Genomic DNA, 27,440 nt, shown 5'->3' on the forward strand with positions numbered 1-27,440 from the left:
TTGATTTAACTTGATCCACTTGATATGTTTTCTTGTGAATTTCTTGTTATTTACATGCCCGAGATAGTGCCATCGATAAACGTAATTGCATTGACCCATCGTCGTCGGTTGCAAGTCGTTGACTTCGGAATGGCAAACCTTCCTCAATCATCTCAAAGGCCTCGGGGTCAAGAATGTTGACCAACAAGAACCTTGCCCGGCCCATGAGGTTATTTATTGTAGGCCAACCCATAAACGACTATTAAGATGCTAAGAAAGAAAAGCCATCAGCGATGAGACATTGACCAGCAGAACCCATCAAAATCGATGATTGGTGTCCTTGGTCACGTTCGTCAGGAATGGAAATGGGTGTGGTTGAACCTATAAGTGTCTCCTTAAGTCAACGAATTATTTCTCCACGAATGCTTTTAAGAGCCTTTTTCAGCATTCGATTGGTTAACCTGAAGTTTGAAGCAGTTTGTGTTTCATTTTCACCGGAGTTCTGAAATTTTCGGCCATTTAATTGTTTTTATTTCGAAATAACACCAGATTCGGAAGTTTGCAGCAACGAATAATAATTTTCGATTTTCCCAATTTCTCTCCAATTATTGCAGTGGTCTGACCGGAGGCTTTACTGGTCAGTATAAAAAAAACAAAAACAGTACTTTGCATACTAGAGGAAATAAGGGCATAATGGGCACCTTAAGGAAAACGCGTATTTAACCATACAAAACACTTATAATATTTGGGTTACATCAGTAGATAGTATTCAGACACTCAAGAAGTCCATTGCGTTTCCGGTTAGAAATTTTTAAAGTTGATACGTTACTTTGAAAAAATGCATTTTAACGTGTTTCAAAGCTGAAAATCAATCCCTGTGGGGGCAATTTGAGGAACCCCTGGGGCATAATGAGCTTCCTTTGAAATATATGCTGGTAAGATTTAAAGAGACATTTAAACAATACACATAATCAAACATTACACTATTCTTGCATTTATTCACACATACAAACGTTTTACACACACATACATTATTTTTCTGGTGCTTCGACTGCAGTATACTGTCATTTGACGAATATTGGCCAAAACCGCTTATGATACATGACATTCCAATTGATTTATACGCCATTTTTGAAAATATTTAACTAATTAAATGAATAAGCAAAGTAACAAGCCTATCGAGTTGAATAAGCTGAAAGATTCTATGGCAAAAAGGGGTTTATTCTGCAAAAATCTAATGGTGCTCTTTTTGCCCCTAATCATCAAGTTTGAGAAAAAACGAGTTTTCACATTAGCTAAAGTGACAAACCAAAACTTGATAGAAATTATGTGTTAATTACGTTGCAGTGTGTTTTTTTAATAGATGAAGATGATACATCTATCTTTACAGCTTATTGCTTTGTGCTTGAAAATTACAAAACCTTTATCACTTTGAAAAAAGGTGGTTTTTTGAATATATTTCGGTGTATTTCAAGAGCAGATTATCTTTTTTGTTTGAAGATAGATACTCTATGATCTAAAGAAGTATTTTGCATTGAAAATTGTTTGTGGAAATGCGTATTTTCTTGAAAAAGAAGGAATCTCATTTGACCTCGGGTGCTCGTTATGCCTTTATCTCCACTAAATCTCCCGCATGTTTAATTGCCCTACTAAAGCACGACTTAAATTATTTTGTGTATGTCAAATTTTAAGAAAAGAAATTTAAGAAAAAAATATTCGTTACAAATTTAATGTAAAAAAGGAGTTAATGCTTCAAAAAGCCTGTGTAGATAGACTGGTTCTGGCATTCTCTGGTCATATTAAATTTGAATTTCCTGAGTCTTGTATACATTATAACATACAGTGAGCGAAACAAGAATAGTACCACTATGTGTTTTGCTTGTTTAAATATTTATTTTTTGAAAATCGTCGAGATTAGCTTCTACAATTAGTTTTCAATTGTTCAACGGATGAATCAAGCATAAGTTTACTTTTTTGGATAGAAAAAATGAGCATTGAGGACTAAATATATACAAAAAAGCAAAGTAAGAATACTATCATATATATTTTTTCTATAGAAATCTAGATTGTATAATAAAATTTACTGTGTAAAAGTGAAAATAAAATCTACGAGGACTGAATAGATGACTACATTTTTAGGCGTTTTCTGGTATTCCAAAGGTTTTAAAGAAGTTTTTTTTAAAGATCTCTTCCTCTAGCACGAAGGAGTTTTACATTTGAGCTACAATACTTCATCAAACTGCTGAATTTCTTCATGAACATGACGTACAATATGTTACCGTCGGAAGGTAACAATGCGTTAAATGTAGGTGTTAATGGACCGATCCCATGTATATATTAAATTTAGTTAGGGTTAGTCAATGTAATAGTTTTTGTAAGGCTCGATGTTTGATGATAGGGAAACATAAAATTGTTATTAGATGTGTTGTCTGTTAGTTTAGGATTTGCGATAGGGTTCTATGTTCGGTTTTCATCACGGAAGATTTCCGGTCTGGAGTGTCCCAAGAGCGCGATGCCCTAAGACACAACTACCAGAACGGTTACGTGATGTGGGCTGGCTTCCGTGGCTTGTGAGTATGATAATCGGACATAGAACTATGTCCATGGTCACCCTAACTGCCAGCATCCCTACCCCGTTCGTGCTATAATGGGCGACTTGAGTTTGAGAACCAACAAATTTCCGGGGCGAAATCTTGAAACGAAGTGGAGAGTTGGTTGTCGATCTCTACAAGGAGTCAGTCGGGAGTGGATAGTGAATTGGAGCATACGTAAATCCGACGACAACATCCATTGGCTCGATTGGATTCTGCTGGCAAAGTTCCGATTGGCCGCAATCAAACCGATCCTGCTGGCACAGGTTGTTGGAACAAATCCCGCTGGCAAGCTCCGATTGGCCGCAATCCGTTGGTTTTATTATACCCTGCTGACAAGCTCCGATTGGCCGCAATCCGTTGGCTCGGTGTTACTTCGCCGCCAAAGCTCCGATTGGCCGCAATCAACTGGCTGGCTTCGACCCCGCTGACACTGGTTCCGCTGGCACTGATTCCGCTAGCACTGGTTCCGCTGGCACAGGTTCTGCTAGCACAAATCTGTAAGCGTCGAATCCGCTGGCATTGGTTTGCTGGCACGCATCTGCGGGCCGAAGTCGCCGGTGTCGACCCGTTCTTACAACCTGCTGGCATCGACACATGGGCGACAATCCGGCAAGTAGACATCCAAGTGGAAGAAGGCAGACGGCTACCGCAACCACAAAGTATCAATTTCGGGGGTCCATCCAAGGATCGTCGAATGGCGCTCATCCGCTCCGACAATTGCGGTAAGCCACACTATTAAGCCTTCCAAGAACCAAGAAATCAAGTCGCCACCCATGCCCTCAAAATCATTTCAAGTCGCTGTATCGGCCGCATCAATTCCCTAATAACCTTTGTTGTATGTCTTAAATAAAAAAAAATGTAAAAACGTAAATTTCCAAACTTATAATTTTCCGAGCCGATATATGTTGGAGAGGTCCGCTATCTCATTCCCCTTTGCAGTTAGCCGACTCTGAGATTAGCCATTTGACTGAGCTAGTCGGTCGTTACAAATAAAATAAACCAACGTTTTTAAACAAAAAAACTGGTTGAAATAATTGTTTTTTTTTTCAGCAAACCACTTTTTTCAGATTCAAGTCATAGATGGCAGAACTATCTTGCAGTTAAAAACAAATTTGGTGTCAATGTTCAATTCACGGGTATATTTAGTCCCACATTCTTCATTACGAGATATTTTTCCAACACAATTATGTTGAAGTCCACGCTGAAGAAATATTGACACAAAATTATTGCGACACATTCAACATGACATAACTTTTCCACTTTGGGGTAAAAATCAAACAAATTTTGTACACTTTTCATTGATGTGTATTGTTTACATGCTGTCAAACTCGAAGTCCTGTTTATCGATTCAACGAAAATGGAGGTGAACCAACGCGAGTCGAGCGAACAAATTGTTTCCAAACACCAGGAATTTTCTGACCCGTCGCACCGGCAGTTGGGAAAAATGTTGAACATTGAAGCGGTTCAAGGAGCTGTTGACGTTGAATCATGGCAAAGGAGCTGGAAGAAAACCGGGACCGGAGAACAAAAAGATGGAGGGAAAGGTGAAGCGGATGATTAAAGCAAATACCAACGTCTCAAGTCGTGATTTGGCTAGAAAGATCGGCATATCAAAATATGGCTGCTGTGTGATGGACGACGAAACGTGCATAAAAGCCGATTTTAAGCAAAATTTCATGGTTGGAGTTTTTAACCGAAAAGAGGAAGTTCGATGTGGACGACAAATTTGAGAAGAAGAAAAATGTCGAAGTTCGTCATTCCAAAACAACATTATAAAAAAATCGTCATGACAACTTCGGTGTCCCAATAATTTCATGGTCGCCTTTTATTTTTTCAATTTCCTTCTATTTCACCCATACGAATGCCACTCATGTTTTGGAGTCGATTATATTCTTCCAGTTGATATTACCAGATGAAGAATTGCAAGATTTTTTCGAGTAGGGGTCTCTCTGATTTTAAAAATGTCACCAATAACTGAAAGGGCGATTATCACTAAAGAGAATAGCTTCATGTGAAATCTGGGACAAAGCACGTCGACACATGTGCCAAGCATGTTGAAATTTCATATTTGATATCGAATTAGATGAAAGTCAGATTTGAGCAAGATATCTTAAAAAAAGATGTTAAAAAGAACGATTATCTCTAACTTCAAGCATACCATACATTCTAACTTTGAAAGATCATTCAAAAGTAAGCAGTGGATCAATTTTGTTGTGAAACAGAACATGTTGTTACAAATTCTTCAGCAAGTATAATTTCTTCTACAATTTCTGGTAGAATATTTTGGATCAGGAGTCGGTCGAAGCGGTCGTCCATATTAACTGTTTTCTGTTCTCGCGATATTGTGCATCGGATTGAGATGAAAATTTGCGCATGGAGGTTTTAAGGGACGGACAATTCGTTTTGGTTATCAAATTTTGTGTCCGGGATCGACCAAAGGGATCGCTGTTCACTCTCTCATAATTTTGTCGTTATTATACATTGGATTGACATGAAAATTTGCGCCGTTAATTTAGAAAAAAAAGGGTCAATTGATTTCCGGTTCCAAATTTTGGGTCAGAGGCAGAAAAAAGGGATAGTCCATATCAACTGTTCACCGTTTTTTCTATATTGTCGTGATTATGCATCAGACTGTGATGAAATTTTGCTCATGAAAGTTTTGAGAGAAGGGCTATTCCATATAAATCTTTCAATGTTTTCGCGATTTTGTCTTGAGTATGCATCGGATTGACATGAAATTTTGCACATAGGAGGTTTTGTAACGAACAATTCATCTCGAATGTCCAATTTCGGATCAGGGGTCGCCCATATTATGTGTTCACCGTTTTAGTAAAACTGTCGTTGTAATACATTGGATTGGATCGAGTTGGCAATTTGCAAATTGAAGTTTTGAGGGAAGGCCAATAAATGTTAGGTATCAAGTTTTGGGTCAGGGGTCATCTGTTTTAGTTGTGCGCTGTTATTGCAATATTGTCATGAATATGCATCAAATTGAGAGGAAATATTGTTCACGAGATTTTTGAAGGCTGGGAGATTGATGTCGGGAAAACAGGAGTCGTTCATAATTTCGGGTAGGGGGCATCCATAAATTACGTAACGCTCCTAGGGGGAGGGAGTAAGCTCGAGCGTTACGAGTTGTGACATAGGGGAGGGGGAGAGATATGCTCATCGTTACGTAACGATGTTTTCCTTAAAAATTTCAGTTTAATTGCAGCTTTTTAGATGTCATGCTATTTGTGCAGAATAATATGCAAACTGGTATCAGCTTAAAATTTGTAAACTTCAACAAAATTGAAATTGGTTTGTAACCTTTCCTCTTTAAAGGTTTTGAGATAGACTTCATATTTCAAAATATGTGTATTGGATATCCGTGAAATAACCGTTGAAAAACCGAATATTAAGTACATTTACCCTCAAGAACTCAATCCAATCTTAAAACGGAAATATTACTATTTTTTACAACTTATTCCGACGAATATTGGAGATATTAGTGGAGTATATTTTGCATAACAATTTATGCTGCTTGAATAGAATAAAGTAAACAAGGTAAATTATCAGTTAACAGGCATAGAGCAACTCGCAATAAGACACTAAATTTCTCTTATCAGAGAGTTATCATCAGTACTTAAGAAGCGATTTGGATAGATATTAATTCCGTTTTGAAGAACGTTAAAAATTTTGTGTTAAAATCTTTTTTTTTCTTTAAAAATCAGTTTTTAAAAGCATGATAGGAGCGGAGGGGAAGGGGGGGGGGAGTAATTGTCAGTGTTACGTAATTTTCATAGGGGGGTACATCGAAGCGTTACGATTTGTGACATATGGGGGGAGGGGGTCAAAAAAGTGCATTTTTTGCGTTACGTAATTTATGGATGCCGCCCTAATAATCTTAAATCAAGTGATAAATTAATATTCGGAATTGTTACCAAGATACTTATTAAGATCTTTGTATACGAAATTTGCCAAAACATTAAAATACAAAAAAAACTCAATTCAAGATGTGCATTCGATCACCATTAATCACTTATCAGTTTCCTCTTACAAGTGGGTATACAGTACAGAAATTTCTGATAAGTTTTGTTTGAAATTTTGATAATTGAATATCTATCAAATAACTTTAAAAAAAATGTCGGAGAATGTTTTGGAAAACGATTAAAAAAACGTATCATTAAAAAAGTATCAAAAGGTTTCAGGTTCTTTCCGCTGATTCAGGTACCCTATGAAAATTATTGAATTTGGTTCACCGAGGTTTCCAACAATTTCCTGCATCCATCAGAATACGACCCATCATACTGTATACATTTCTGAATCGATACTATATTGTAAGTACCTATGAATTAAAAACTGTTCTCACAGCCCGCTTTTTCGAAGTCAGTTGTCCTAAATTCGTATCAATAACGACGCCCCCGGTCGCTGTTGATTGTAATTTCCAAAAGGTGTATTTACGTATATCTACTTCAATGACCGTGTTTAAAAAACATGCCATTTTGAAAAGACAACGCTGGCTCTTCAAGACAGAAAAAACGTCTCAGCTGAAGTACTCATCACGTGCTTGCGCTGCTGCGATGACGACAAACGCCTCTCTGTCTCTCGATCGCGCCAATAAGTAACTTGTTCAAGTTCATCATTCGCGCGCGCGTTCGTTCAATGAATCGATTCCGCCTCCAACCAGATTCTGGTAAAAGAGAATTTCAAGTTCCGCGTCAGGTCCATAACTCAACCGACTGAACAACAACAACTCCTGCAAGGTATCGAGAAACAATATGCAAAAGCGAAGCTTTGGGATATCTGTCCAGCTGCTGCAGCTCAGAGGGAGCAGATTTTCGATAAGCGTCGCGCCGTGCGTTACGCGTGATTTGCTTATCGTTTGCGCGAGTGATTCGTGACAACTGAAGGAGGACGCACGTGCTTGGGGTTTGTGATGATTGTCAAGTGGTGCTGTTTCATTGGATTCGCGATCGTCACATTTTTGGCTGAAGGTGAAGTTATTTTGACTTTTATGATGACTTGATTTGGAACGTGATATTTACTTAGATTTTTCGTTTGATTTGAAGGGAGTTTTGCGGAAGTGCCTCCAAGCAAACCCGGAAGGGTGCCCTTCGTGGTCAGTTTGGAAGGCGAGGGAGGTGCGTTCTGTTCCGGATCGATTGTGGATCCAAGATGGATCCTAACGATGGCTAGCTGTGTGTGGTAAAACATTTGTGAAATTTTGTGAGTTTTGTTTATAAAAATGCCATTTTCTAGGAATAAATCTCCAATGGAGTTTTCGGTTGCAATTCAACCGGAATCGGATTACGATTCCAGTGGACATCATGAAAGAGTTCGTAAAGTTTTCCTTCATCCGGACTACCGAAAAAGATCAACTTTCAGCAACGTAGCTCTGCTGTATTTAAGCAGACCTATCACTTGGAACGATCGACTGGTCTCAATCGATATCAGCTCGGAACTTTTCAACCCCTCGAAGCAACAAAAATGTATTTTAATCGGATGGGAACGAGATCGCTTTAACGGAGATTTCCAATCCGAGCAAATTGAGTTTCTTCCTCTGGAACAATGTCGATCGAAAAATTCCAGAACAAATGTCTGTCTCAACGGATCGAAAACAAGCATTTGTGAGGTGAGACTTTCCCATAAAATTATCCAAACTCCAAATTATTCCAAATTTTTTAACCATAGTTTCGGAACGGAAGTCCTCTGCTGTGCAAGCGAACCGGAAGCCAGGACTTTGAGCAGGTGGCCATATTTTCCGGCTGGAAGGGTTGCTTACAGGATGCCAGACACAGGTCCTGGGAGCTGTTTGTGGCCACCAGTGAGTACCTCGGTTGGATCAATGAAACCCTGGATGGAGCTGCGAGTCGTGAATGGTGGTCGAGCTCCTCGGGGGGACCAGCTTCGTCTTCGGAAGCTGTGGAACGGAACTATTCGGTGCGATTGTCGCAATTCAACTGGATGATTGTGGCGGTTTCGTTTTTTATGATAAGTGTTACCATATTTATAAAAGTTTTAAGGTCCGGTTTTAAATTGTGATTGTGAACGTACCTTCTTGTGATTATTAGATAATTGGTTTTGTATTCTATCATTCAAAATAAACAAATTGATATAACCAACACGGAATAAATGTTTCAAATATCATTACCCTTGAATTTAAAGGATCGGTGAAGGATAGTTCGATTTGATCTTAAAATTTATTTGATTGGTGTGGGGCCCCACAATTGGGTTTTAACTTCTTCAAGTCATTCATCCTTCGATATTAAGACCATTATAATGACCTTTTTATTTGAACATGGAAAAGTAACAGAAAAAATGAAAAAAAAATTAATAAATAGAGTACAAATCAGTAATATTTATTTTCTGAAGACGAATAAAACTAAAATTTCACTTGAAAAAGCTTTTAGCCATTATCAGGGAAAAAACCAGTAGTTGTTAATTGCATCAAAGGGATTCTTTTGTTTCAAGACGTACCGTCAAACGGGGCATCATGCAAAAGCCGGGTTAGATGCAACAGTTGTTTACCACAACACTCATTCAATTTTTATTTCAATATACTGTAATAAAGTTATCATTGAATGATAACAAATTAATGATGACAAAGTTTTCAACATCGTGAGAGAGTTTTTTAAAGTTTTTTATTCTCATAAAAAATTTAAAAAATCGAGCAATTAGGATATATTGACAGTTCTGTACGAACACCACCTTAGCAGGAGGCCTCAGCCCTAACCTCAAACCATGGGAGAACAGAATCGATTTTTGAGAAGGGCGCACGATAAACGCGATTTTTCGGTACTAATATTGACAAATTCACCCTGAAGAAAAGCGATACATAGATGTTCGTGTTTTGATTTTTTTGGTGTTCAGGGTTGCCAAGTGCATTGATATTTGGAAAATGATTATATTTTTTTAATGCATTGCAATTGAAAAACCTTTTCATGACTACTGAGAATTTGCAATTTTCCCGAAGATTTCTATCGGAATGAGAAACACATCATTTATCTGAACGAAATAACAACTGTTTGTAACGCACACTTAAACGACGTAGCGAACTATGTAGATATGTTTAAAATGTTCAAAGCATGTAGGCGAGTATTTTCAAAGTCAACATTCTACTTTTTTTAGTCATTAATTTACTTTTTTGTGATTTTGCATTCTTTTATTTAGAAGTTACTAGAAACTAGAACTTTTTTTTGATCTACCAAGCAGTACATGAAAATATTTTGAAGATGTTTCAAATTCACATTGAAGATTCATTAGCAAAAAATAGGTTATCTTCATCCATTTAGGGACGCCCCGTAATGAATTCAAACGTTTTCCTGATAGTTGATAGTTAAAGTTTAATTTATTCAGAAATATTATAATAAGTTCAAAACAGGCAAATACTGATTTTAGTATCGCACCTAGCATCACTGGTTAGGTCGCCAGCAAATCAAAATTTGAGGTTATGGCTGAGGCCAATTTTTCGCCAATACTATTGTCCGTATATACCCTTATAAATGTACAAATTTTTACATTTTTCGATGCCGTAAATAACTTTCCCTAGTATGACGGATTGGCTTAATGATATTACCTACAAACTTTATTTTGCTTTCATTATCCAATATCAAACACTGTTGGTGTTTTAATATTTTTCGGACAATCTCCAAATTTTTTTAAATAAATATTTTTTATAATTCAGTAAGCTGTCTGGGGAAAAATGCAACAAAATGCAAATCAGAACTAAATCTCATAAATCATGTTTTCTTATGCTGGGATATGATTGTTTTGCATTATGCGTTTGTTAGCATTAAAATTTTATCCATCCTATGTTTTATTTACATGAATTAAGATAATAGAATATTTTGTAGTATTTTTTACCCCTAAATGTATGCAGCAGATTAACACTTTTATCCTTAAAACATTTTTGACAGAAAAAATTTAAAATTTAATTCGAACAAAACCAAAAATTACTGCAATTGGTGCTTTATGCCTTATGACAACACAAATGTATCAAAAACTTTAAATTTTCAAACGTTTTTATTTGATTTATCATTAATTACAGAGTTTGTTGCAACTTACCCCTTTTTCTTAGTAGGGTGAAAATTGCATGTTTTTTGTAAATTTGTAATTTGTATATTAGCTCGCAGATTATTCATTGTGAGCACTCAGATGATTCTGATTATTTAATTATAAAATTACCTGAATTCTGCATGAATGTCGCTGGAATTTATAATCCTGGAAGAAACGTTCCACAATTTTTAAGCAAGTTAGAAACGTTATTATCTAGTTTTCCCAACAGCGTCGTAATCGGAGATTTCAATCTGAACCTATTGAATCCTGATGATCGACATGTTTCGGATAATAATAATACAATCGAAAGTAATGGATTCTCAATACTTAACCTTGTGAATGAAACTTTTGCAACACGTGAATCAAACACTGTTAAGACAGTTATTGATCATGCGCTCACTGATCTCCTAACAAATGACTACCATTTTTCATGAATCAGCATTGATCCTGATCTCTCTGATCACAAATCCATAGTACTTTCTATAAAAGATTTGAATAACGTTAGCAAAAACAAAGCTAACAGTTTTACCAAAACCATATTGGAGCACGAAAGTATTAATGCCACTGATTTGAATGTAGATCATGTATGCAATGTCAGTGAACTTGTAACGCCCTACAAAACTCTAATAGACCGTAACACTAGAAGTATTCAAATCAAAACTAAACGCTCTTTCAAAAAACCTTACCTCAATCACGAAATATTGAAACTTATTGAAAAAAACGCGACCTTTATCATCTCTCTAAACGTAATCCTGCTTTCGCCGAAAATTACAAAAGAATCAGAAATGAATTGTCCAGGTCCATTAAAAATTTAAAGAAAAATTACTATTCGTCTAAAATAGATAGTAATATTGATGATCCTAGAAAATTATGGCAACACATGAATGAATTGATTTTCAACAAAAAAATCAACGACAAAAATGAAATACCAACCAAAATCGAACAGAATGGATTACTGGTTGAAGAGCCGAAAAAGATTTGTGAAATTTTTAACGATTATTATATAAACGTATGTGACTCCATTTTAGTAAACTGGTGTGCGCCAATTCTTAGCCTAAGTAGGCCTCATATAGGATTCTCCTTTTCAAATGTATCCACCGAAAATGTAAGCAAACACATTCAAAATTTGAAACGCAATTCCGCTTCAGGCGTTGATGGAATTTCACCTCGATTCTTGCAGAAATATGAATCTTTCTATTTAACAAAATACACTGAACTCATTTATCGCTTGATTTATGCTGGAATATTTCCAGATTTGTTCTAAGTTGCGAAGGTAATACCTGTCTACAAATCAGGTTCTAAACATTTAGTGAACAACTACAGACCAATATCGTTGTTAAACTCGCTATCAAAACCATTTGAAAGCATTCGATCATAGTAGTCCAACGTATGCGGACGTGTTTTTTTCGCTACTGTTCGGAAGTACTTTTTCGGCTAGAAGAAAATTGAAAATCGCATTTTTTCCACCGGGAGTGGTTTTCTGCTTTGCTGGTTCGGTTGTCAATTGCCGAAAAGCATCTATTGGATCGATTTTTGCCACAAACATCAGCACCAAGGGAACCTACGAGGCCGCTACGAAGGCAATCTGCAGCACAAAATTGTCACCACCATCCCCATCTGCCAAGGTCATCTTCAGAGGACGTTTTCCTGTTTGCCCTGGAATCTGGAATTTGGACACCATCGGGGTACTGACTCGGGGATCCGGTTTTGTTTGCTGTATCCGAGTGAGCACAGGAAGGTTGAGCGATTGGACGTCACCATTGACGAAGGACCACGTGGCTGGAGTGAATAAATCCATACAGTGCTAAAAGCTTGTGAGTTCTTTTTATTCTTATTTATCTTTTTCTCCTCTATCTTTTTCCCTTTATTTGATTTCGGCAAAAGTGAGCTTCGCTTATATTTTCAAAACGGAGGGCATTCGTGTCCCCGTTTTTGAAAATGAGCGAAGGCGGGAGGTTATATCCTCCAGTTGTTGATGATGAAAACATCATCTCTAATGATGTGGAGCATCTGAAGGATACAGGTGAAGCTGGTCCTTCTAATGCTGGTTCTTCACCATCTTCGGCTGAGAGTAAAACAACTCGACTCCGTTTTTATCCAGAGGGCTCAACCTTTTCTGGACCGTGGGTGATTTTCGTCCGGCCCAAAACAAATGGTAAAAGTTTAAACGTGGTACAGATCACCAAAGATCTGGCGAGGTGGTCCTCCGTAACCTCTATTATAAAGGTAAGACCGAACAAAATGCGTGTTGTTGTGGCCAACCGGAAAGCCGCAAACGAAATTCTTGTCAGTAATTTTTTAAACTTAGAATACCAAGTTTATATTCCATCTCGAGACGTAGAGATCGAGGGCGTGATTACCGAATCGAGTCTGGAGGCTGAATATGTTAAGTCTCACGGCGTTGGCAGGTTTAAGAGCCTAGATTCGACTTCGGTCGAAATCTTGGATTGTCGTCAACTCAATTCTGCCACTGTCGTTGATGGAGTTAAAAAGTATACTCCTTCAGCTTCGATTCGTGTGACCTTTGCCGGTACCGCCCTCCCTCACTACGTCTTGATTGACGGAGTTTTGAGGCTTCCTGTGCGGCTCTTTGTGCCTCGACCGATGCAATGTAAAAATTGCATAAAATTGGGACACACAGCGTCCCACTGCTGCAACAAGACGCGTTGTCCCAACTGTGGGGAGACTCATGGGGAAGGAGCGTGCTCTGCAATAGAGCAGAAATGTGTCTATTGCGGGGGCTCACCCCATGATATCTCCCTGTGCGAGGCATTCAAGAGCCGCTGGGATAAACAGAAGCGCTCTTTGAAAGAACGTTCAAAACGTTCTTATGCCGCCATATTGAAGAGCGCTTCTCCACCAACCCAACCTCAATCCAGAAACCTTTTCTCAGTGCTGCCAGTTGATAGCGAAGACTCAGACTCGGCGGATGATGTGCAACCGGTCTTCTTTGTAGGAAACACTCGGAAGCGTACAAGACAATCTTCTCCCAAGGTACCGAAAAAAATTCCAATGGTTATTTCCTCAAACAGTCTAGGCAAAAATCAATCAGCTACGGTAAAAGAAAAAATAACACCTCCTGGTTTCCGCGGGAATTTATCTCCAAATAATAATTCCATCGATGAGGGGACTTCGCAAACAAATAATATTAATGTTAATTTTTCAGAACCTGCTATCCAACCAGGAATTTTTAAATTATCTGACATTTTGAATGGCATTTTTTCATTCTTCAACGTATCTGAATCAATAAGAGGTGTTGTTAACGCAATGCTTCCTGTAGTGAAGACTTTTTTGAAGCAATTGATGCAAACTTGGCCCCTCATTTCAATGTTTATCTCTCTTGATGGCTAATTTAAGCCGAGAGGTTGGAGATATCACTGTATTACAGTGGAATTGCCGTAGTCTAATCCCCAAACTGGATCCGTTAAAATTTCTTCTGCATGAAACTAATTGTGATATTTTTGCTTTGTCCGAAACTTGGCTTTCTTCTCAAAATGATATCTCTTTCCACGATTTTAATATTATCCGCATGGACCGTGACGATTCTTATGGAGGGGTGCTTTTAGGGATCAATAAGTGCCACTCATTTTATAGAATCCACCTTCCTTCGTCAGGTGGAATTGAAGCTGTTGCATGTCATACAACTATAAGAGGTAGGGACTTATGCGTTGTCAGTTTATACTGGCCTCAGAGAGTTACAGTGGATCGAAGTCACCTAGAGAACCTTTGCTCAGTTTTGCCTGAGCCAAGGTTGATCCTGGGTGATTTCAATTCGCATGGAACTGTCTGGGGAGAACAAATTGACGATAGACGTTCTAATCTTATTTATGGCATTTGTGACAGTTTCAATTTAACAGTTTTGAACACGGGTGAAAAAACACGAGTACCTAAACCTCCTGCAAGACCAAGTGCAATTGACCTCTCACTCTGCTCAAATTCACTATCATTGGATTGCCAGTGGAAGGTAATCGCTGATCCCAATGGTAGTGATCACTTGCCAATCAAAATTACAATCACCAATGGGGTCAACACTTCAAATTCAACAAATATGGCATATGACCTTACAAGACACATCGACTGGAAAAAGTACTCGGACGCAATTGTTTCAGCCATCCATTCAACGAATGTGTTACATCCTTTGGAGGAATACACATTTCTCGCTCGCTTGATTTATGATAGTGCAGTGCAATCTCAAACGAAACCCATCCCAGATCCATCTGTCCGTCGAAGGCGCCCCAATCCATGGTGGGACAGTCAGTGTACTAAACTTTACGTGGACAAATCTAACGCTTTTAAAGTTTTTCGGAAACACGGAACCCTGGATAACTTCAACGCGTATTTTTCTCTCGAGCAGCAATTTAAAAGCCTGATCAAGGGGAAAAAACGAGCGCATTGGCGTAACTTTGTGGGAGGTTTGTCGCGGGAAACATCTTTAAGCACTTTGTGGAATGTGGCACGAAGCATGCGTAATCGTTCTTCTACGAACGAAAATGAAGAGCATTCGCATAAATGGATTTTTGATTTCGCACGCAAAATCTGTCCAGATTCAACACCTGTGCAAAAAATCATCCGAAGTGTGCCTCCGAACAGATGCGATCTGGATTCCAGCTTTTCAATGATGGAATTCTCACTTGCTCTCCTCTCTTGTAACAATTCAGCTCCGGGAGTTGATAGAATAAAATTCAACTTGTTGAAAAACCTTCCGGATGCCGCCAAATTTCGCTTGTTGAACTTATTCAACCAATTCTTGGAGCACAACATTGTTCCCGAAGATTGGAGACAAGTGAGAGTTATTGCTATCCAAAAGCCTGGGAAACCTGCGTCCGATTTTAATTCGTACCGTCCAATAGCGATGTTGTCTTGCATTCGGAAATTGATGGAAAAAATGATTTTGTTCCGATTGGATAAATGGGTGGAAACAAATGGTCTCCTTTCAGATACTCAATTTGGGTTTCGAAGGGGCAAGGGGACAAACGATTGCCTTTCTTTGCTGTCTTCAGAGATACAAATGGCGTACGCAAAACGTGAGCAAATGGCTTCAGTGTTTCTAGACATAAAGGGAGCTTTTGATGCAGTCTCAATAGAGGTGTTGTCAGACAAGTTGCACTCCCGGGGTCTGCCTCCTCTTTTGAACAACATCTTATACAGCTTGCTTTGTGAGAAACATTTGAACTTTGCTCACGGGGATCTTGCTGTTAGAAGGTCCTCTTACATGGGCCTCCCGCAGGGTTCATGTTTGAGTCCACTTTTGTATAACTTTTATGTAAGCGACATCGACAGTTGTATCTCTGAAGGCTGCACTCTAAGACAACTTGCAGATGACGGCGTGGTGTCTGTCACAGGATCTACTGAGTCTCATCTGCACGGGCCTTTACAAGATACTTTAGACAGATTGTCTTCCTGGGCTTTGGGGCTTGGGATTGAGTTTTCTCCACAGAAAACAGAGATGGTTGTTTTCTCTAGAAAACATAGACCTGCTCAACCTCAGCTTCAACTCCTTGGTAGAACTATCACACAATCGAGGTGTTTTAAGTATCTTGGGGTTTGGTTTGATTCCAAATGTACCTGGAGAGCTCACGTTGAGTATCTGAAAGGAAAATGCCAACAAAGAATGAATTTTCTCCGTTCAATCACTGGCACCTGGTGGGGAGCCCATCCAGAAGATCTTATCAAATTGTATCGAACAACTATTCTCTCAGTGATGGAATATGGTGGCTTCTGTTTTCAATCGGCTGCCAAAACACACCTCATAAAACTCAAGCGAATCCAATACCGTTGTCTTCGCATCGCTTTGGGTTGTATGCCATCAACGCATAATATGAGTCTCGAAGTTTTGGCAGGAATACTCCCTCTAAAAGATCGATTAAGTTTACTATCTCTTCGGTTCCTCATCAGGTGTGAGGTCATGAACCCATTGGTGATTGCAAATTTCGAAAGGCTACTTGAGCAAAATCTTCAAACCAGATTTATGTCTATATACCATATCTTCATGTCAATGCAGGTAAACCCTTCTTCGTATTCTCCAACTCGTGTTTGTAACCCGGACTACGACAATTCTTCTGTCCAGTTTGATTTGTCTATGCAGCAGGAAATTCATGGAATCCCGGAACAACATCGTACACTCATTGTTCCTCGGATTTTTGATGCGAAATATAGACACGTCAATGCTGATAAAATTTACTTCACTGATGGTTCCCTCATCGAAGATTGTACAGGGTTTGGAGTGTTCAACCAAATTTATAGTGCCTCGTACAGTCTTCAAGCTCCATGCTCGGTGTATATCGCTGAGTTGGCGGCTATCCATTGGGCTCTTGACAGCGTAGCCTCACAACCGGTCGAACACTACTATATTGTCACGGATAGTCTCAGCTCTGTTGAAGCAATCCGTTCGATAAGACCAGGAAAGAACTCACCGTATTTCCTCGGAAAGATTCGAGATATTCTGACCACTTTATCAAGACGTTGCTTTTCCATTACCTTTGTCTGGGTCCCCTCACATTGCTCGATATTAGGCAATGAGAGGGCAGATTCCCTTGCAAAGGTGGGTGCGATGGAAGGCAACATTTACCAGCGTGAAATCGTCTTCAACGAATTCTACTTCTTGGCGCGAAGAAACTCTATTGTCAACTGGCAGCGCAGATGGGACGAGGATGAGTTGGGTCGGTGGCTCCACTCGATTATCCCAAAGGTAAGCCTTAAACCCTGGTTTAATAGGTTGGAGCTGAGTCGGGATTTTATTCGTATATTTTCCCGTCTCATGTCCAATCATTATTCCTTAAACGCGGTACTCTATCGTTTTGATATTGCTGGCAGCAATTTGTGTAGTTGCGGCCAAGGTTACCATGACATCGAGCATATTGTTTGGTCGTGTGAGGTCCATCTTGTCGCCAGAACGAATTTAATAGACTCCCTTCGGGCCCGAGGAAAACCACCCAACGTTCCAGTGAGGGACGTGCTCGCTGTGAAAGACTTGGACTACATGTTCGAAATCTACCTTTTTCTAAAAGCTATCGATCTACGTCTATAATTCTTTTTATTTTCATATTTCGCATTCCTATCATTCTTCTTTCTTCTGAAAAAGTGTTAAGCTAAGCAGACCATTGTAAAAAAACTAAAAACGGATTTGGCTCCTTAAAACTTAACGGTATGAGCCGTTTCAAATAAAGCTATTATAAAAAAAAAAAACCATTTGAAAAGATACTTTTTGAGCAAATTCAAGAATTTTGCGAAAATAATCGAATAATAAATAAAAACCAACTTGGCTTTGTTCCTTAATCTAATACCCTATCTGCAGTTGCAAACCTCATGAACGACATAACAACGAATCTTGATGATAAGAAAAATGTATCTTGTTTATTCATAGATCTCAGTAAAGCATTTGACTGTGTACATCATCAAATCCTATTGAAAAAATTGAACGAAATGGGCTTTGAATCGATCTCACTATCGTTAGTGGAATCATACCTATCTAACCGAACTCAATCAGTTTACCTAGGGTCCAACTCTAGTTCACCGAGAATAATCAAGTACGTTGTTCCTCAAGGTTCCGTTCTCGGGCCACTTTTGTTCAATATTTAAATAAACGATATCTTTCAATTACCTCTAAATGGAAAGCTTCAAATGTATGCAGACGACGCAACGTTGCTCTATGTCACTGAAAATTTGAATGATTTGAGTGCTCAAATAAAACATGATATCGAAGTTTTCCTCAAATATTTTTACATAAACCATTTATCCATGAATCTACAGAAAACTAAATTTATGATCTTTTCACTGAGAGGTCACTCTCGAACACTAACGTTATCAAGAAATGACACTCAGATTGAACAAGTGTCACAAATGAAATACCTCGGACTCTGTATCGATGAAAACCTAAAATGGGGCGGTCACATAAGTCAGATTTGTAAAAAAATAGCACCTTACGTATTTGCTTTACGAAGAGTACGTCAAAATATAAATGAATCATCAGCATGGAAAATATAGTATGCCTACATTCAATCCCATCTGATCTATATGAACTCTATCTGGGGCTGCGCAGCTGAAAAACGCCTGCAACGACTAAAAATTCTACAAAATAAAGCTATAAAACATATTAGAAGATTACCGACCTTGTTTTCCACTGCATTGTTATACAGTACCAGAATAATCCCTCTGGAAATGCTAAATAAATTTGAAACGCAAGGAACACGAGAAGCGCGGGTAATATGATTTTTTTTATAGCGCGAACAAGAACACAATTTGCGCAAAATAGTCTAGTACATCGTGGATTAAATCTCCTCAATACACTTCCAATAGAAATCAAAAATGCCAGAAATTTAGACACATTTAAGAAAACTCTCAAGTCATATCTTTTCAACCCACCTTAAGTTAATTCAGCCTAGAGGTATCAACCCACCTTGACGAAGCCTTACGGTTCAAAGATAATTTGGTTAGTCGGGGGGTTCGATGCCTCTTTGCTTCGCCGAAAAAACTTTTTAATTCTTGCTTAGCACTCCCAAGACAATCTTCAGAAGCAACGCGACGTAGGCGCGGTAAAACCTACTTACATGGACTCTTGGGAGAAAAAGGATAGGAAATTATCCTAGAGCTTTGCAATCCTTATACCCTTCCATTATCCTATCCTATCCAACCTTATACCATGTAGCAAAGTAGAAATGTGAAATGTAGACACTAGCCGGCAACCCAGAGCATCCCCCGGAAGAAAGCAAAGGAAAAGTGTTTTCACGTACACATCTGTAAAAGCAATGGCATGAGCAGTTGACAACAGTCTTCAGACTAATAGAACTGCCAAGAAAACCGTTAATAAAAAAAAATAAATAACTGGTAAAACCAATAATTTTTCTGACTACGTCAGTTTGATGTCCCATAACCTTAAAACTTTGATGTACAAGAGGTATGATTATCTGTAAGCATTAAGATTTTAGAAGCCATTGAAGTTCAAAAGTGTTGCATATTGTCCCAGTTGACGGTATAAGATTTGCAAAACACTGTACCAAGCCCGTGCGGCTACAAATACGATTTAAAATAAATCAGAATCTTTGTTTCAAAACTGTGTTATTTCCGTGAAATTATTAAAAAATGTAATTGTTTTTCGGCATATCAGTCTTTATTTTCTTAAAACGATGGTTTGATTGATCCTACGTTTCGATGCTTATTGGCATCTTCCTCATTTTTTTTTGTTTCGATTATAGTCGTTTTACCATCTTTATGGCATTCGCGACTTTATTAACGTTGCAGTTGGCGGATTGTTATTGAAAAACTATCCGGTACAACTGTGTTCGATGTTTAATCTTGGGCTCGAACTCGCGGACATATCTTCCTCATTGAATTGATCTATCGTTCCGTGTGAAATTTCTGTGCTAATGTGAAGCTTATTGCCCACTTTTTTCTTTACTTTTTTTTCTTTTTTCTTTTTTCATCTCTATCCGTCTCTATGTTTTTAAACTTATTTTAAATTTTTGTATGGTTTTTCGTGATCGAACTTTAAAAGCGGCATGAACAGCGGTTTAAACCGCTTTAAAAGTTCGATCACGAAAAACCATAAAAAACCAAAATAAGTTCAAAAACATAGAGACGATTAGAGAAGAAAAAAAGTAAAGAAAAAAAAGTGGACAGTAAGCTTAACATGAGCACTGAAATTTCACGCGGAACGATTGATTAATTCCATGAGGAAGATGCCAATAAGCATCGAAACGTAGGATCAATCAAAACCTCGTTTTAAGAAAATAAAGACTGATATGCCGAAAAACAATGACATTAAATCAGTAGACCCCTCTGAACATCTCGTTATTAGTAAATTATTCAAAATGATGATCCTTATTCGGAACTAGAAATTTCAAGTAAATATTTTCGAAACTCTAGAAAACGAATGTGAATAACAATTTGGAATAAAATCAAAATTTTAAACTTTTTACATAAAAATCAGTGCACAGATATAGAATAAATCAAATACAAACCAGATTTGAAAAAAAAGTTGAATTCGAATTCTTGCAACAGGTGAGAAATAACCCATGATCAAATTTGCAAAGTGATAAAAATCACTAAATAATAATCATTTTAAATAACATCTCCTTCCTTCGTTTCAATTAAATAATTGATAAAAAATTCCTTTTCAAAATTTTCAATTTAAGGTAATATTCAATAACGGTTTAAAAACATTCAAATTTCATAGACGATGATTGAATTTTATTGGATAAATAGAAAAAATATTAAATTAAAATTAAAAGGGACCAGAATCAGAGATAAAATCCCTTCTTAAATTCTAGTTCTTTCAGTTATCAAAATAAAAAGTCTTTGTATGATTGAAGTTCACAAAAATAACTTTTTATTCAAAAAAAATATAACATATAATGAAAATGCAAACACATGCATACGACGTTGGTGATTTACTAATGTAAATTAGCTGTTGAAATAGATTAATGTTGTGGCAATACAGATGAACGAAGTGCGATTGAATATCGCGGATAAAACTGGGAACGATCTATAAAAATAAGCAATTAGAAGCGTTTGAAATAATTAAGTAGAGTCTTCAGGGTTATTACCTTAAAAAATATAATGTTATATTTAAAAATGATCCTTCGGCTATGAGGACCTGAAAACTTAAGTAAAATCACAGATAAAGTAAAATCTAAATAAAAAACAATATCAAATATATTTCATCAAGATTCCTAGGCGATTATATTTTGAAGAGTCAAATGTTATCATCAATCTGCATGGCTAAGTTGATATGTTCATAATAAATGATAATTAAATGGCAAACTATTGAAAAAACAAATAAAATGTAATGCTGCTTCTGTAAGGAAGTATGTACATTTATGATATGATCACATAATTTTCAAGTTTACCACTCATGAAATTAGTTAACTTATGAATAAGCACTGACTGATAAAATAAAAATGATGATGATGATAAATCGAAAAAATTACAATGTTCCTAATTTTTTTTTAACGGAGACAAAAACTAATGTAGATAATGTTGAAGTTTTAAGGACAAAAGGAAAGATTATATTAAATTAAACATTGTCAATTACGCTAAGTTCTGAATTTGTAATCAGGAACTTATTCTTCTGAAATTATATGAAAAATAATATTGCTCACAACATACACGTTAAAAGAGGGTTTAAATAAAAGTTGAATTTATTAGGTTTTTAATCAATCCATTGATTCACTGTAATATAGCGTATTAATTGCTAGTGATGTTAAAAGTAGGAAAGATTTTCTGCTGCCTCGCGCTGTTGGATTTGGCGTTAACAGTCACCTTTTTTGATTTTCTGAAATTTTTTGTTCTCACGCAATGCAAATCAAATTCCAATATATGGTGCATACTAGAAAATTTTCTGGTTTCAATTTTGCCGAAGATGGAAAAATAGTAGAAAAAAGAAAATAGGGTGAGTGCTCCTACCTTGGACCTAGAGTATACTTGAGCATTAAAACAGAGTTGCAAGATTTCAGATTATCATTTGAAATTGATACTCACCGTGATGAGTATCAATTAAGCAGCACAATGAATTTCGTTGTGATGCTCAAAGCTTTCGATGTCAAACGAAATTCACTGAGCATCACATCTAGAAAAAAAATCAGAAATCCAGAATCCCATTAGAGAAATCTTCAGCTATACTCCCCACTTTTTCCCCTACTATTTTTTGACGACAGTTAAATTTGTAACGGATCTATGGAATATTTGAATGTATATAATGTGATTAGCTTTTCACACTAGCGACACGCAAAGTTGAACGACTACAAACGCTTTGATATAAAAAAAGAGCGCTTTGATGATTGGAGTTTATTGAAACTTTTTAATAACGAAAGTGTTAAAGCTCGTGGTACCTATGTTTTAAAAAGTGTCTATGTACACAACACACTACCTTATAAATGTTGAGAACAACACTTTAATTTTATAATATTATTTGCAAATACGGCGCTTTGGTACTAAGCAATTTATAACATAATTTCATAGCCAAGACGACTTAAATAAAAAAAAAATATAAAATTCAGTCGTTGACGTTTTGTTGGTTTTCAAAATTAAAAGCAACAACATAATATGGGATTAAAAGCAACATTTCTAATCGATTTTCTGGCTATTTGAAATCAGTAAAATGTGCTTAGTTAGCTAAGCATAGAATACATTAATAGAAAAATCGATATTTGTTTTAACTCTCAAGGGCTGAAATTTTTACAAAAAAAAGGTAAAACCTTAGAATTTTTTATGTTTTTTTTTTGTATTTTCTCGGCTGTTGACATACAAAAAAAAACATATGTTGAACTGTAATATGATCACAGTCATCAAATTTCATGCGGTCCCTTCTTCAGAGCATGTTGTGTACGAGTGAAGGATATCGAAATTTGGAAATATTAATAAAGATCATGTATTCTAACAAATATGCATCTATACATTCAGAATTAAAACCTACTTTTTTATATCAACTAAATAAAAAAATAGAAGCCGTGATGTCAGTGATGAGCTGTCCTTTGTTTCTACTTTTATTTTAATCTCTTTTCAAACGATCTTTTTTTAAACGTCCTTGGTTTTTAACATCCCTTCTCTGTTCCAAACTAATCATTGGTAGTGAAATTTTCTGCCGAATTTTTGACAGCAATAGTCCCTTAGAGACTGTAAAAGATTCGGAACAACCGTAGAGAAAACCAATTTACGAAACCAATCTTAACATTCCCGATTTCCCAAAAACTACTTCAAAATGATGTACTAGGCTGTGAATGTTCAATTAACAGTCTAAACTAGCCATTTTAATAAAATTGAACAGTGTTTTTTCCAAGGGTTTCACGAATTTCTCTTAAAGGGCATTTTTAAACGTACTCAAGAATCGTTAAAAAATCCAGCTATGATAATTAAAGAACAATTCATTTCTGATGCATGTGTCTAAAAGCTCATAAGATAATAATAAAAAAAAAATTGGAAGTAAGGCCGCTTAACAAAAGAAGCGATTTTACAATTACTCCAAATGGTAGTACAATAATATTTGATCAATCTTAATATTCAATGGCACATTATTATTTCTGTCATATTCTTTTTTCTATTTAGGATTCTATAAATCTTCTGGAAACGCTCTTAATAGAATAAGTGAATTTATCGGACATTAGATAGGCTGGTATGAATCATATCCTACTTGTTGGTGCAACGATCTTGTTTTCTACTTCAGAAATTTCCCACAGGGAATTTCAAACATCACGCGAGTCGAGATAATATTTGAAAAAGATCTGTGAGCCGGTGCAAATAAAACCGGCTTTCCTTCTCTTGAAAAAGAAAAGCGTTAAAATGCAATATAAAATCATTAAAATGTCTTTTTTTAAATTGAAATAAAAAAGATTAACCGTTAGGATAGAAGCTACAAACCGCCGCTTTCATTTGAAAGGGAAAATTTTGATATTTCTTTATAACTTTTTATTTGGTTCATAAATGCTTTTCATATGTGGTCGATTCCAGTCGGTTGCATAAGCTGGGATGCCATGCGTTTCAATTGGAATGGTTTTTCGTTGGTAACAATCTTTTTTTAATTTTTATATTTCAAAATTTGGAAGATTAAGAAACTATTTTCTTCATTTATATTAAAACTCTACATAGCTACCTATAAATTTCAACTTCGTTTTTGAGGTTGCCGCTACAAGTAAAAGCAAAGCATAGCTCGAATGCTATAAATAATACCATAAAACTTTTTTCTGCAAAATTGACAAAAAAACTTTCGGTAATTCAAAGATACTAAATATGTAAAATTAGGCCAGGTGGATCCTTATAATTTTAATTCTGAATTTTAGTGTTTCCCAGCTCAGGTGTCTTTGCGCTACTTGTTGTGTTAATATTTATAATAATCAAATATTTAGCTATTCTGATTTTGCTATATTTTTTTTATAGTTTCTTGTAATGTCCAGAAGATTTGAGATGTTTTTTTCTGGCAAGCACATTAAGCCATTGGGGTTTTTTTTAAAGAATTTTGAGCTTGGGCATTTCAATGTTTGCGGTTCTTTTCAATGATTGCAAAACTTTGCATCAACGTTTTTAAGAGATTTAAAAGTACATTACTGTAGGAAATACAATTTCATAACTTGCATGTCTTAAATCCTCTGAATACGAGCGAGACTCATCAACATATTTGGTCATAAAAACTTCTTGCTCATCCTGTAAAACTTTCATTAAACTAAGACATAAATATTATAATCAGATTCTTACAAGTCATGATAATACATTCTTCAGAAAGATGTTTTAAAATCAAAACTTTTATTCACAATCAACGTTAACGTTTCACACTGAGATTCAAAAAGGAAGAACCTCACTCGATAAAATATTAACTGAACGAGATTTCGCAACTTTGCTTAAGATATAAATAAAAAAAAACAAATTCTTATCATCAACCTGATTGTACTGAGCTTTTAATAGTATGTTCTCTATAAAAATGTTTAAAAAAAAGTATAACTGGCCTTTAACATTCATCAAGTATAACTGACAGTTTTTAAAAAGTCGTGGTATGTTCAGCTTTTTCTGAACTATAAAACTTGTTTCATTGTTCAAGAGCTTGCACAAATATTATTCCATGGCATCTCTGCCTTCCAAAAAGTAGTTCTTCTGCTCGTGATTCTCAGTCTGAGAAAGCGTTGACATTCAAGACAAGAACCGTTTGTGATACTCACGATGAGATTAAGCATCACACTGAGATTCAAAAAGGGAAAATCTCACTCAAAAAATCTCAATCTCATGAGATTTCGCAACCTTGCCCTAAAATGCCAAATTTGAAAATAATTCATTTTGCTAGCATAGTATAAAGACTACTTTGCACAAAATGAACTCTCATTCTTTCTGAATATAACCGTACCGCTTTTAGCCATAAAAAGTTTTTTCTGATAAAATTTTCAACATTTTTTAAAATGTACTTCCTTATCAGTGGTAAATCAGTCACGCACGTTTTAAAAAATTAGATTTTATTTACATAGTATTCCGTCTCACGACATAACTTGACGAACATAATTCCTAAAATTCACTCGGTTCATAGCAACCGTTCTCCAATTTCTCGGGCACCCCACGTTCGCCAGATCACGCTCCACTTGGTCTAACCACCTCGCTCGTTGCGCCCCCGCTCGTCTTGTTCCTACCGGATTCGTAGCGAACACCTGTTTTGCAGGACAGTCGTCCGGCATTCTCGCAACATGTCCAGCCCAGCGTATCCGGCCAGCCTTCACCACCTTCTGGATACTGGGTTCGCCTGGGTTTTTTTTTTTAAATTAGAGTGAATACGAATATACCAAGTTTTTTTTACTGTCCAAGCCAAAGTTTTAAAGGAAATTACTTTAACAAAAGGAAATTAACAACGAAATTTGTTTTTCTTTATTTTATTTATATAAATGAATCGGGGAAAAATCTAGGCTTGAATTAAGAAACCGGGGCAACAAGGCCGGACCGGACATCTCTTAAATTTTGTTTAAAATATCCGGGCATTATGGAAAGCTTGGGTTAGATTAAAAAAAACAAACATTGCACTACGAACAAAATTGAATTTAAATGTATATCGATAAGAAAGAGTCAAAAACTATTTAAAAAAATATTTTTCCGAAAATGTATTAATTTCGTTTAAAAATAAAGTAATTCAATCTAAAAAAATTTAGTCAACATAAAAGAGATTGGTATTAAATTATAACTGATCAGAATCTGCAATTGATGTGTTTCAATTTTTTTTATCGTTCAGAGCAATTGTGTTCAAAATAAAAACTAAGAAAAATAATTTTATTTGACAGATATACAATTACGTTCAAAATTGCATACAATCGCACAGAGCAGAGCGCTAACTTCCAAATTTATCAGACTGCCATTACTTTCACAGTTGAATTTTTTTCGTTAAACTTTCACAAAAGTTAGATAAATTCATAAACTTTTTCTTTATTGTGTTTTGAACCTTCTTCGTAAACTTTGATGAGAGACCCAAGTAACACTGATTCTACAGGCCTCTTATGAAATTTTAAGTTGTTCTTGTAGCTAGCTATAAAACCTGAAATGTTGCTTTGGAAATACAGTTATTTTAGTAAAAGTAGAAAATATTGAGATAGTCTCTTCAAATAAGCTGTAACTTTGACAAATTTTACGTTTTCATCTTGAAACTTGTTGAGATTATGTTAAAAATTCTAGTATCTGGCAAAATTTTATCAAAATCGATCAACGCGATCAAAAATTAAAGCGGTTTTAATATGAGGTTGGTTTCAAGGTAACATTTCCTTATTTTTATGGATGTTTGTAATTAAAATATTTATTCAAATATGCCAATCGGTAGGGTTCAATATGAACTTCATATTGCCTGATTTTCAAAGCGGCAGTAAACTCTTATTTTATTTAAGAAAAAGTTTTCCAAAATGTATGTTAATTGATCCCTACGGTCCAAAAAGATATAGTTTTCTTCTAAATGTATCGTGATCGTTGGTTATCACGAAATAACTTACATATATTTGTCCAATAACTAAAGTTTATCCAGTAATTATCTTTTAAATAGGAATCAAAATACTGTATTTATCTTTAAATTAGAAAATTATGGCTAAAAGTATGCAATGACTTTTGGATAGTAGACAAACATTTAGAATTCTCTTTATGTGATATCTACAAACTGTGAAATGAGTACTTATACGGCAAAAAACAGTCAATGGCCAATCTTTATCCTCCTACCTTTTATCTTAGGATTTTGTTAGGTTTTTGCCTAGGGCCAGGGTACCCTGAATTAAGAATCAAGTCTCCGAGAGTAAAGAATCAAGTATCCTATAACATAAAAATATATCAATTTTTTTCGTCTCACGAAAATGCTTCTAGTTCGTTTTCGGGCGCAAGTATCGTTCTAACTTTTGG

The 27,440-nt window shown here is 36.2% G+C and overlaps 2 protein-coding genes across 3 annotated transcripts in view; both read left to right on the top strand.

The window, feature by feature from the left end:
* LOC129749438 (cyclic nucleotide-gated cation channel subunit A) overlaps nucleotides 1–27,440 on the top strand; it is a 721,507-nt gene that overhangs the window by 431,718 nt on the left and 262,349 nt on the right. The window lies entirely within an intron of this gene.
* LOC129749440 (chymotrypsin-like elastase family member 1) lies at nucleotides 7,225–8,610 on the top strand. Its single transcript, XM_055744417.1, has 4 exons — nucleotides 7,225–7,549; nucleotides 7,625–7,760; nucleotides 7,815–8,187; nucleotides 8,247–8,610. The coding sequence occupies exons 1-4, from the start codon at nucleotides 7,492–7,494 to the stop codon at nucleotides 8,595–8,597; spliced, it is 918 nt and encodes a 305-aa protein (XP_055600392.1). The 5' UTR covers nucleotides 7,225–7,491; the 3' UTR covers nucleotides 8,598–8,610.

This window comes from Uranotaenia lowii, chromosome 2, assembly GCF_029784155.1.
Source record: "Uranotaenia lowii strain MFRU-FL chromosome 2, ASM2978415v1, whole genome shotgun sequence".
Lineage (NCBI taxonomy): Eukaryota > Metazoa > Arthropoda > Insecta > Diptera > Culicidae > Uranotaenia > Uranotaenia lowii.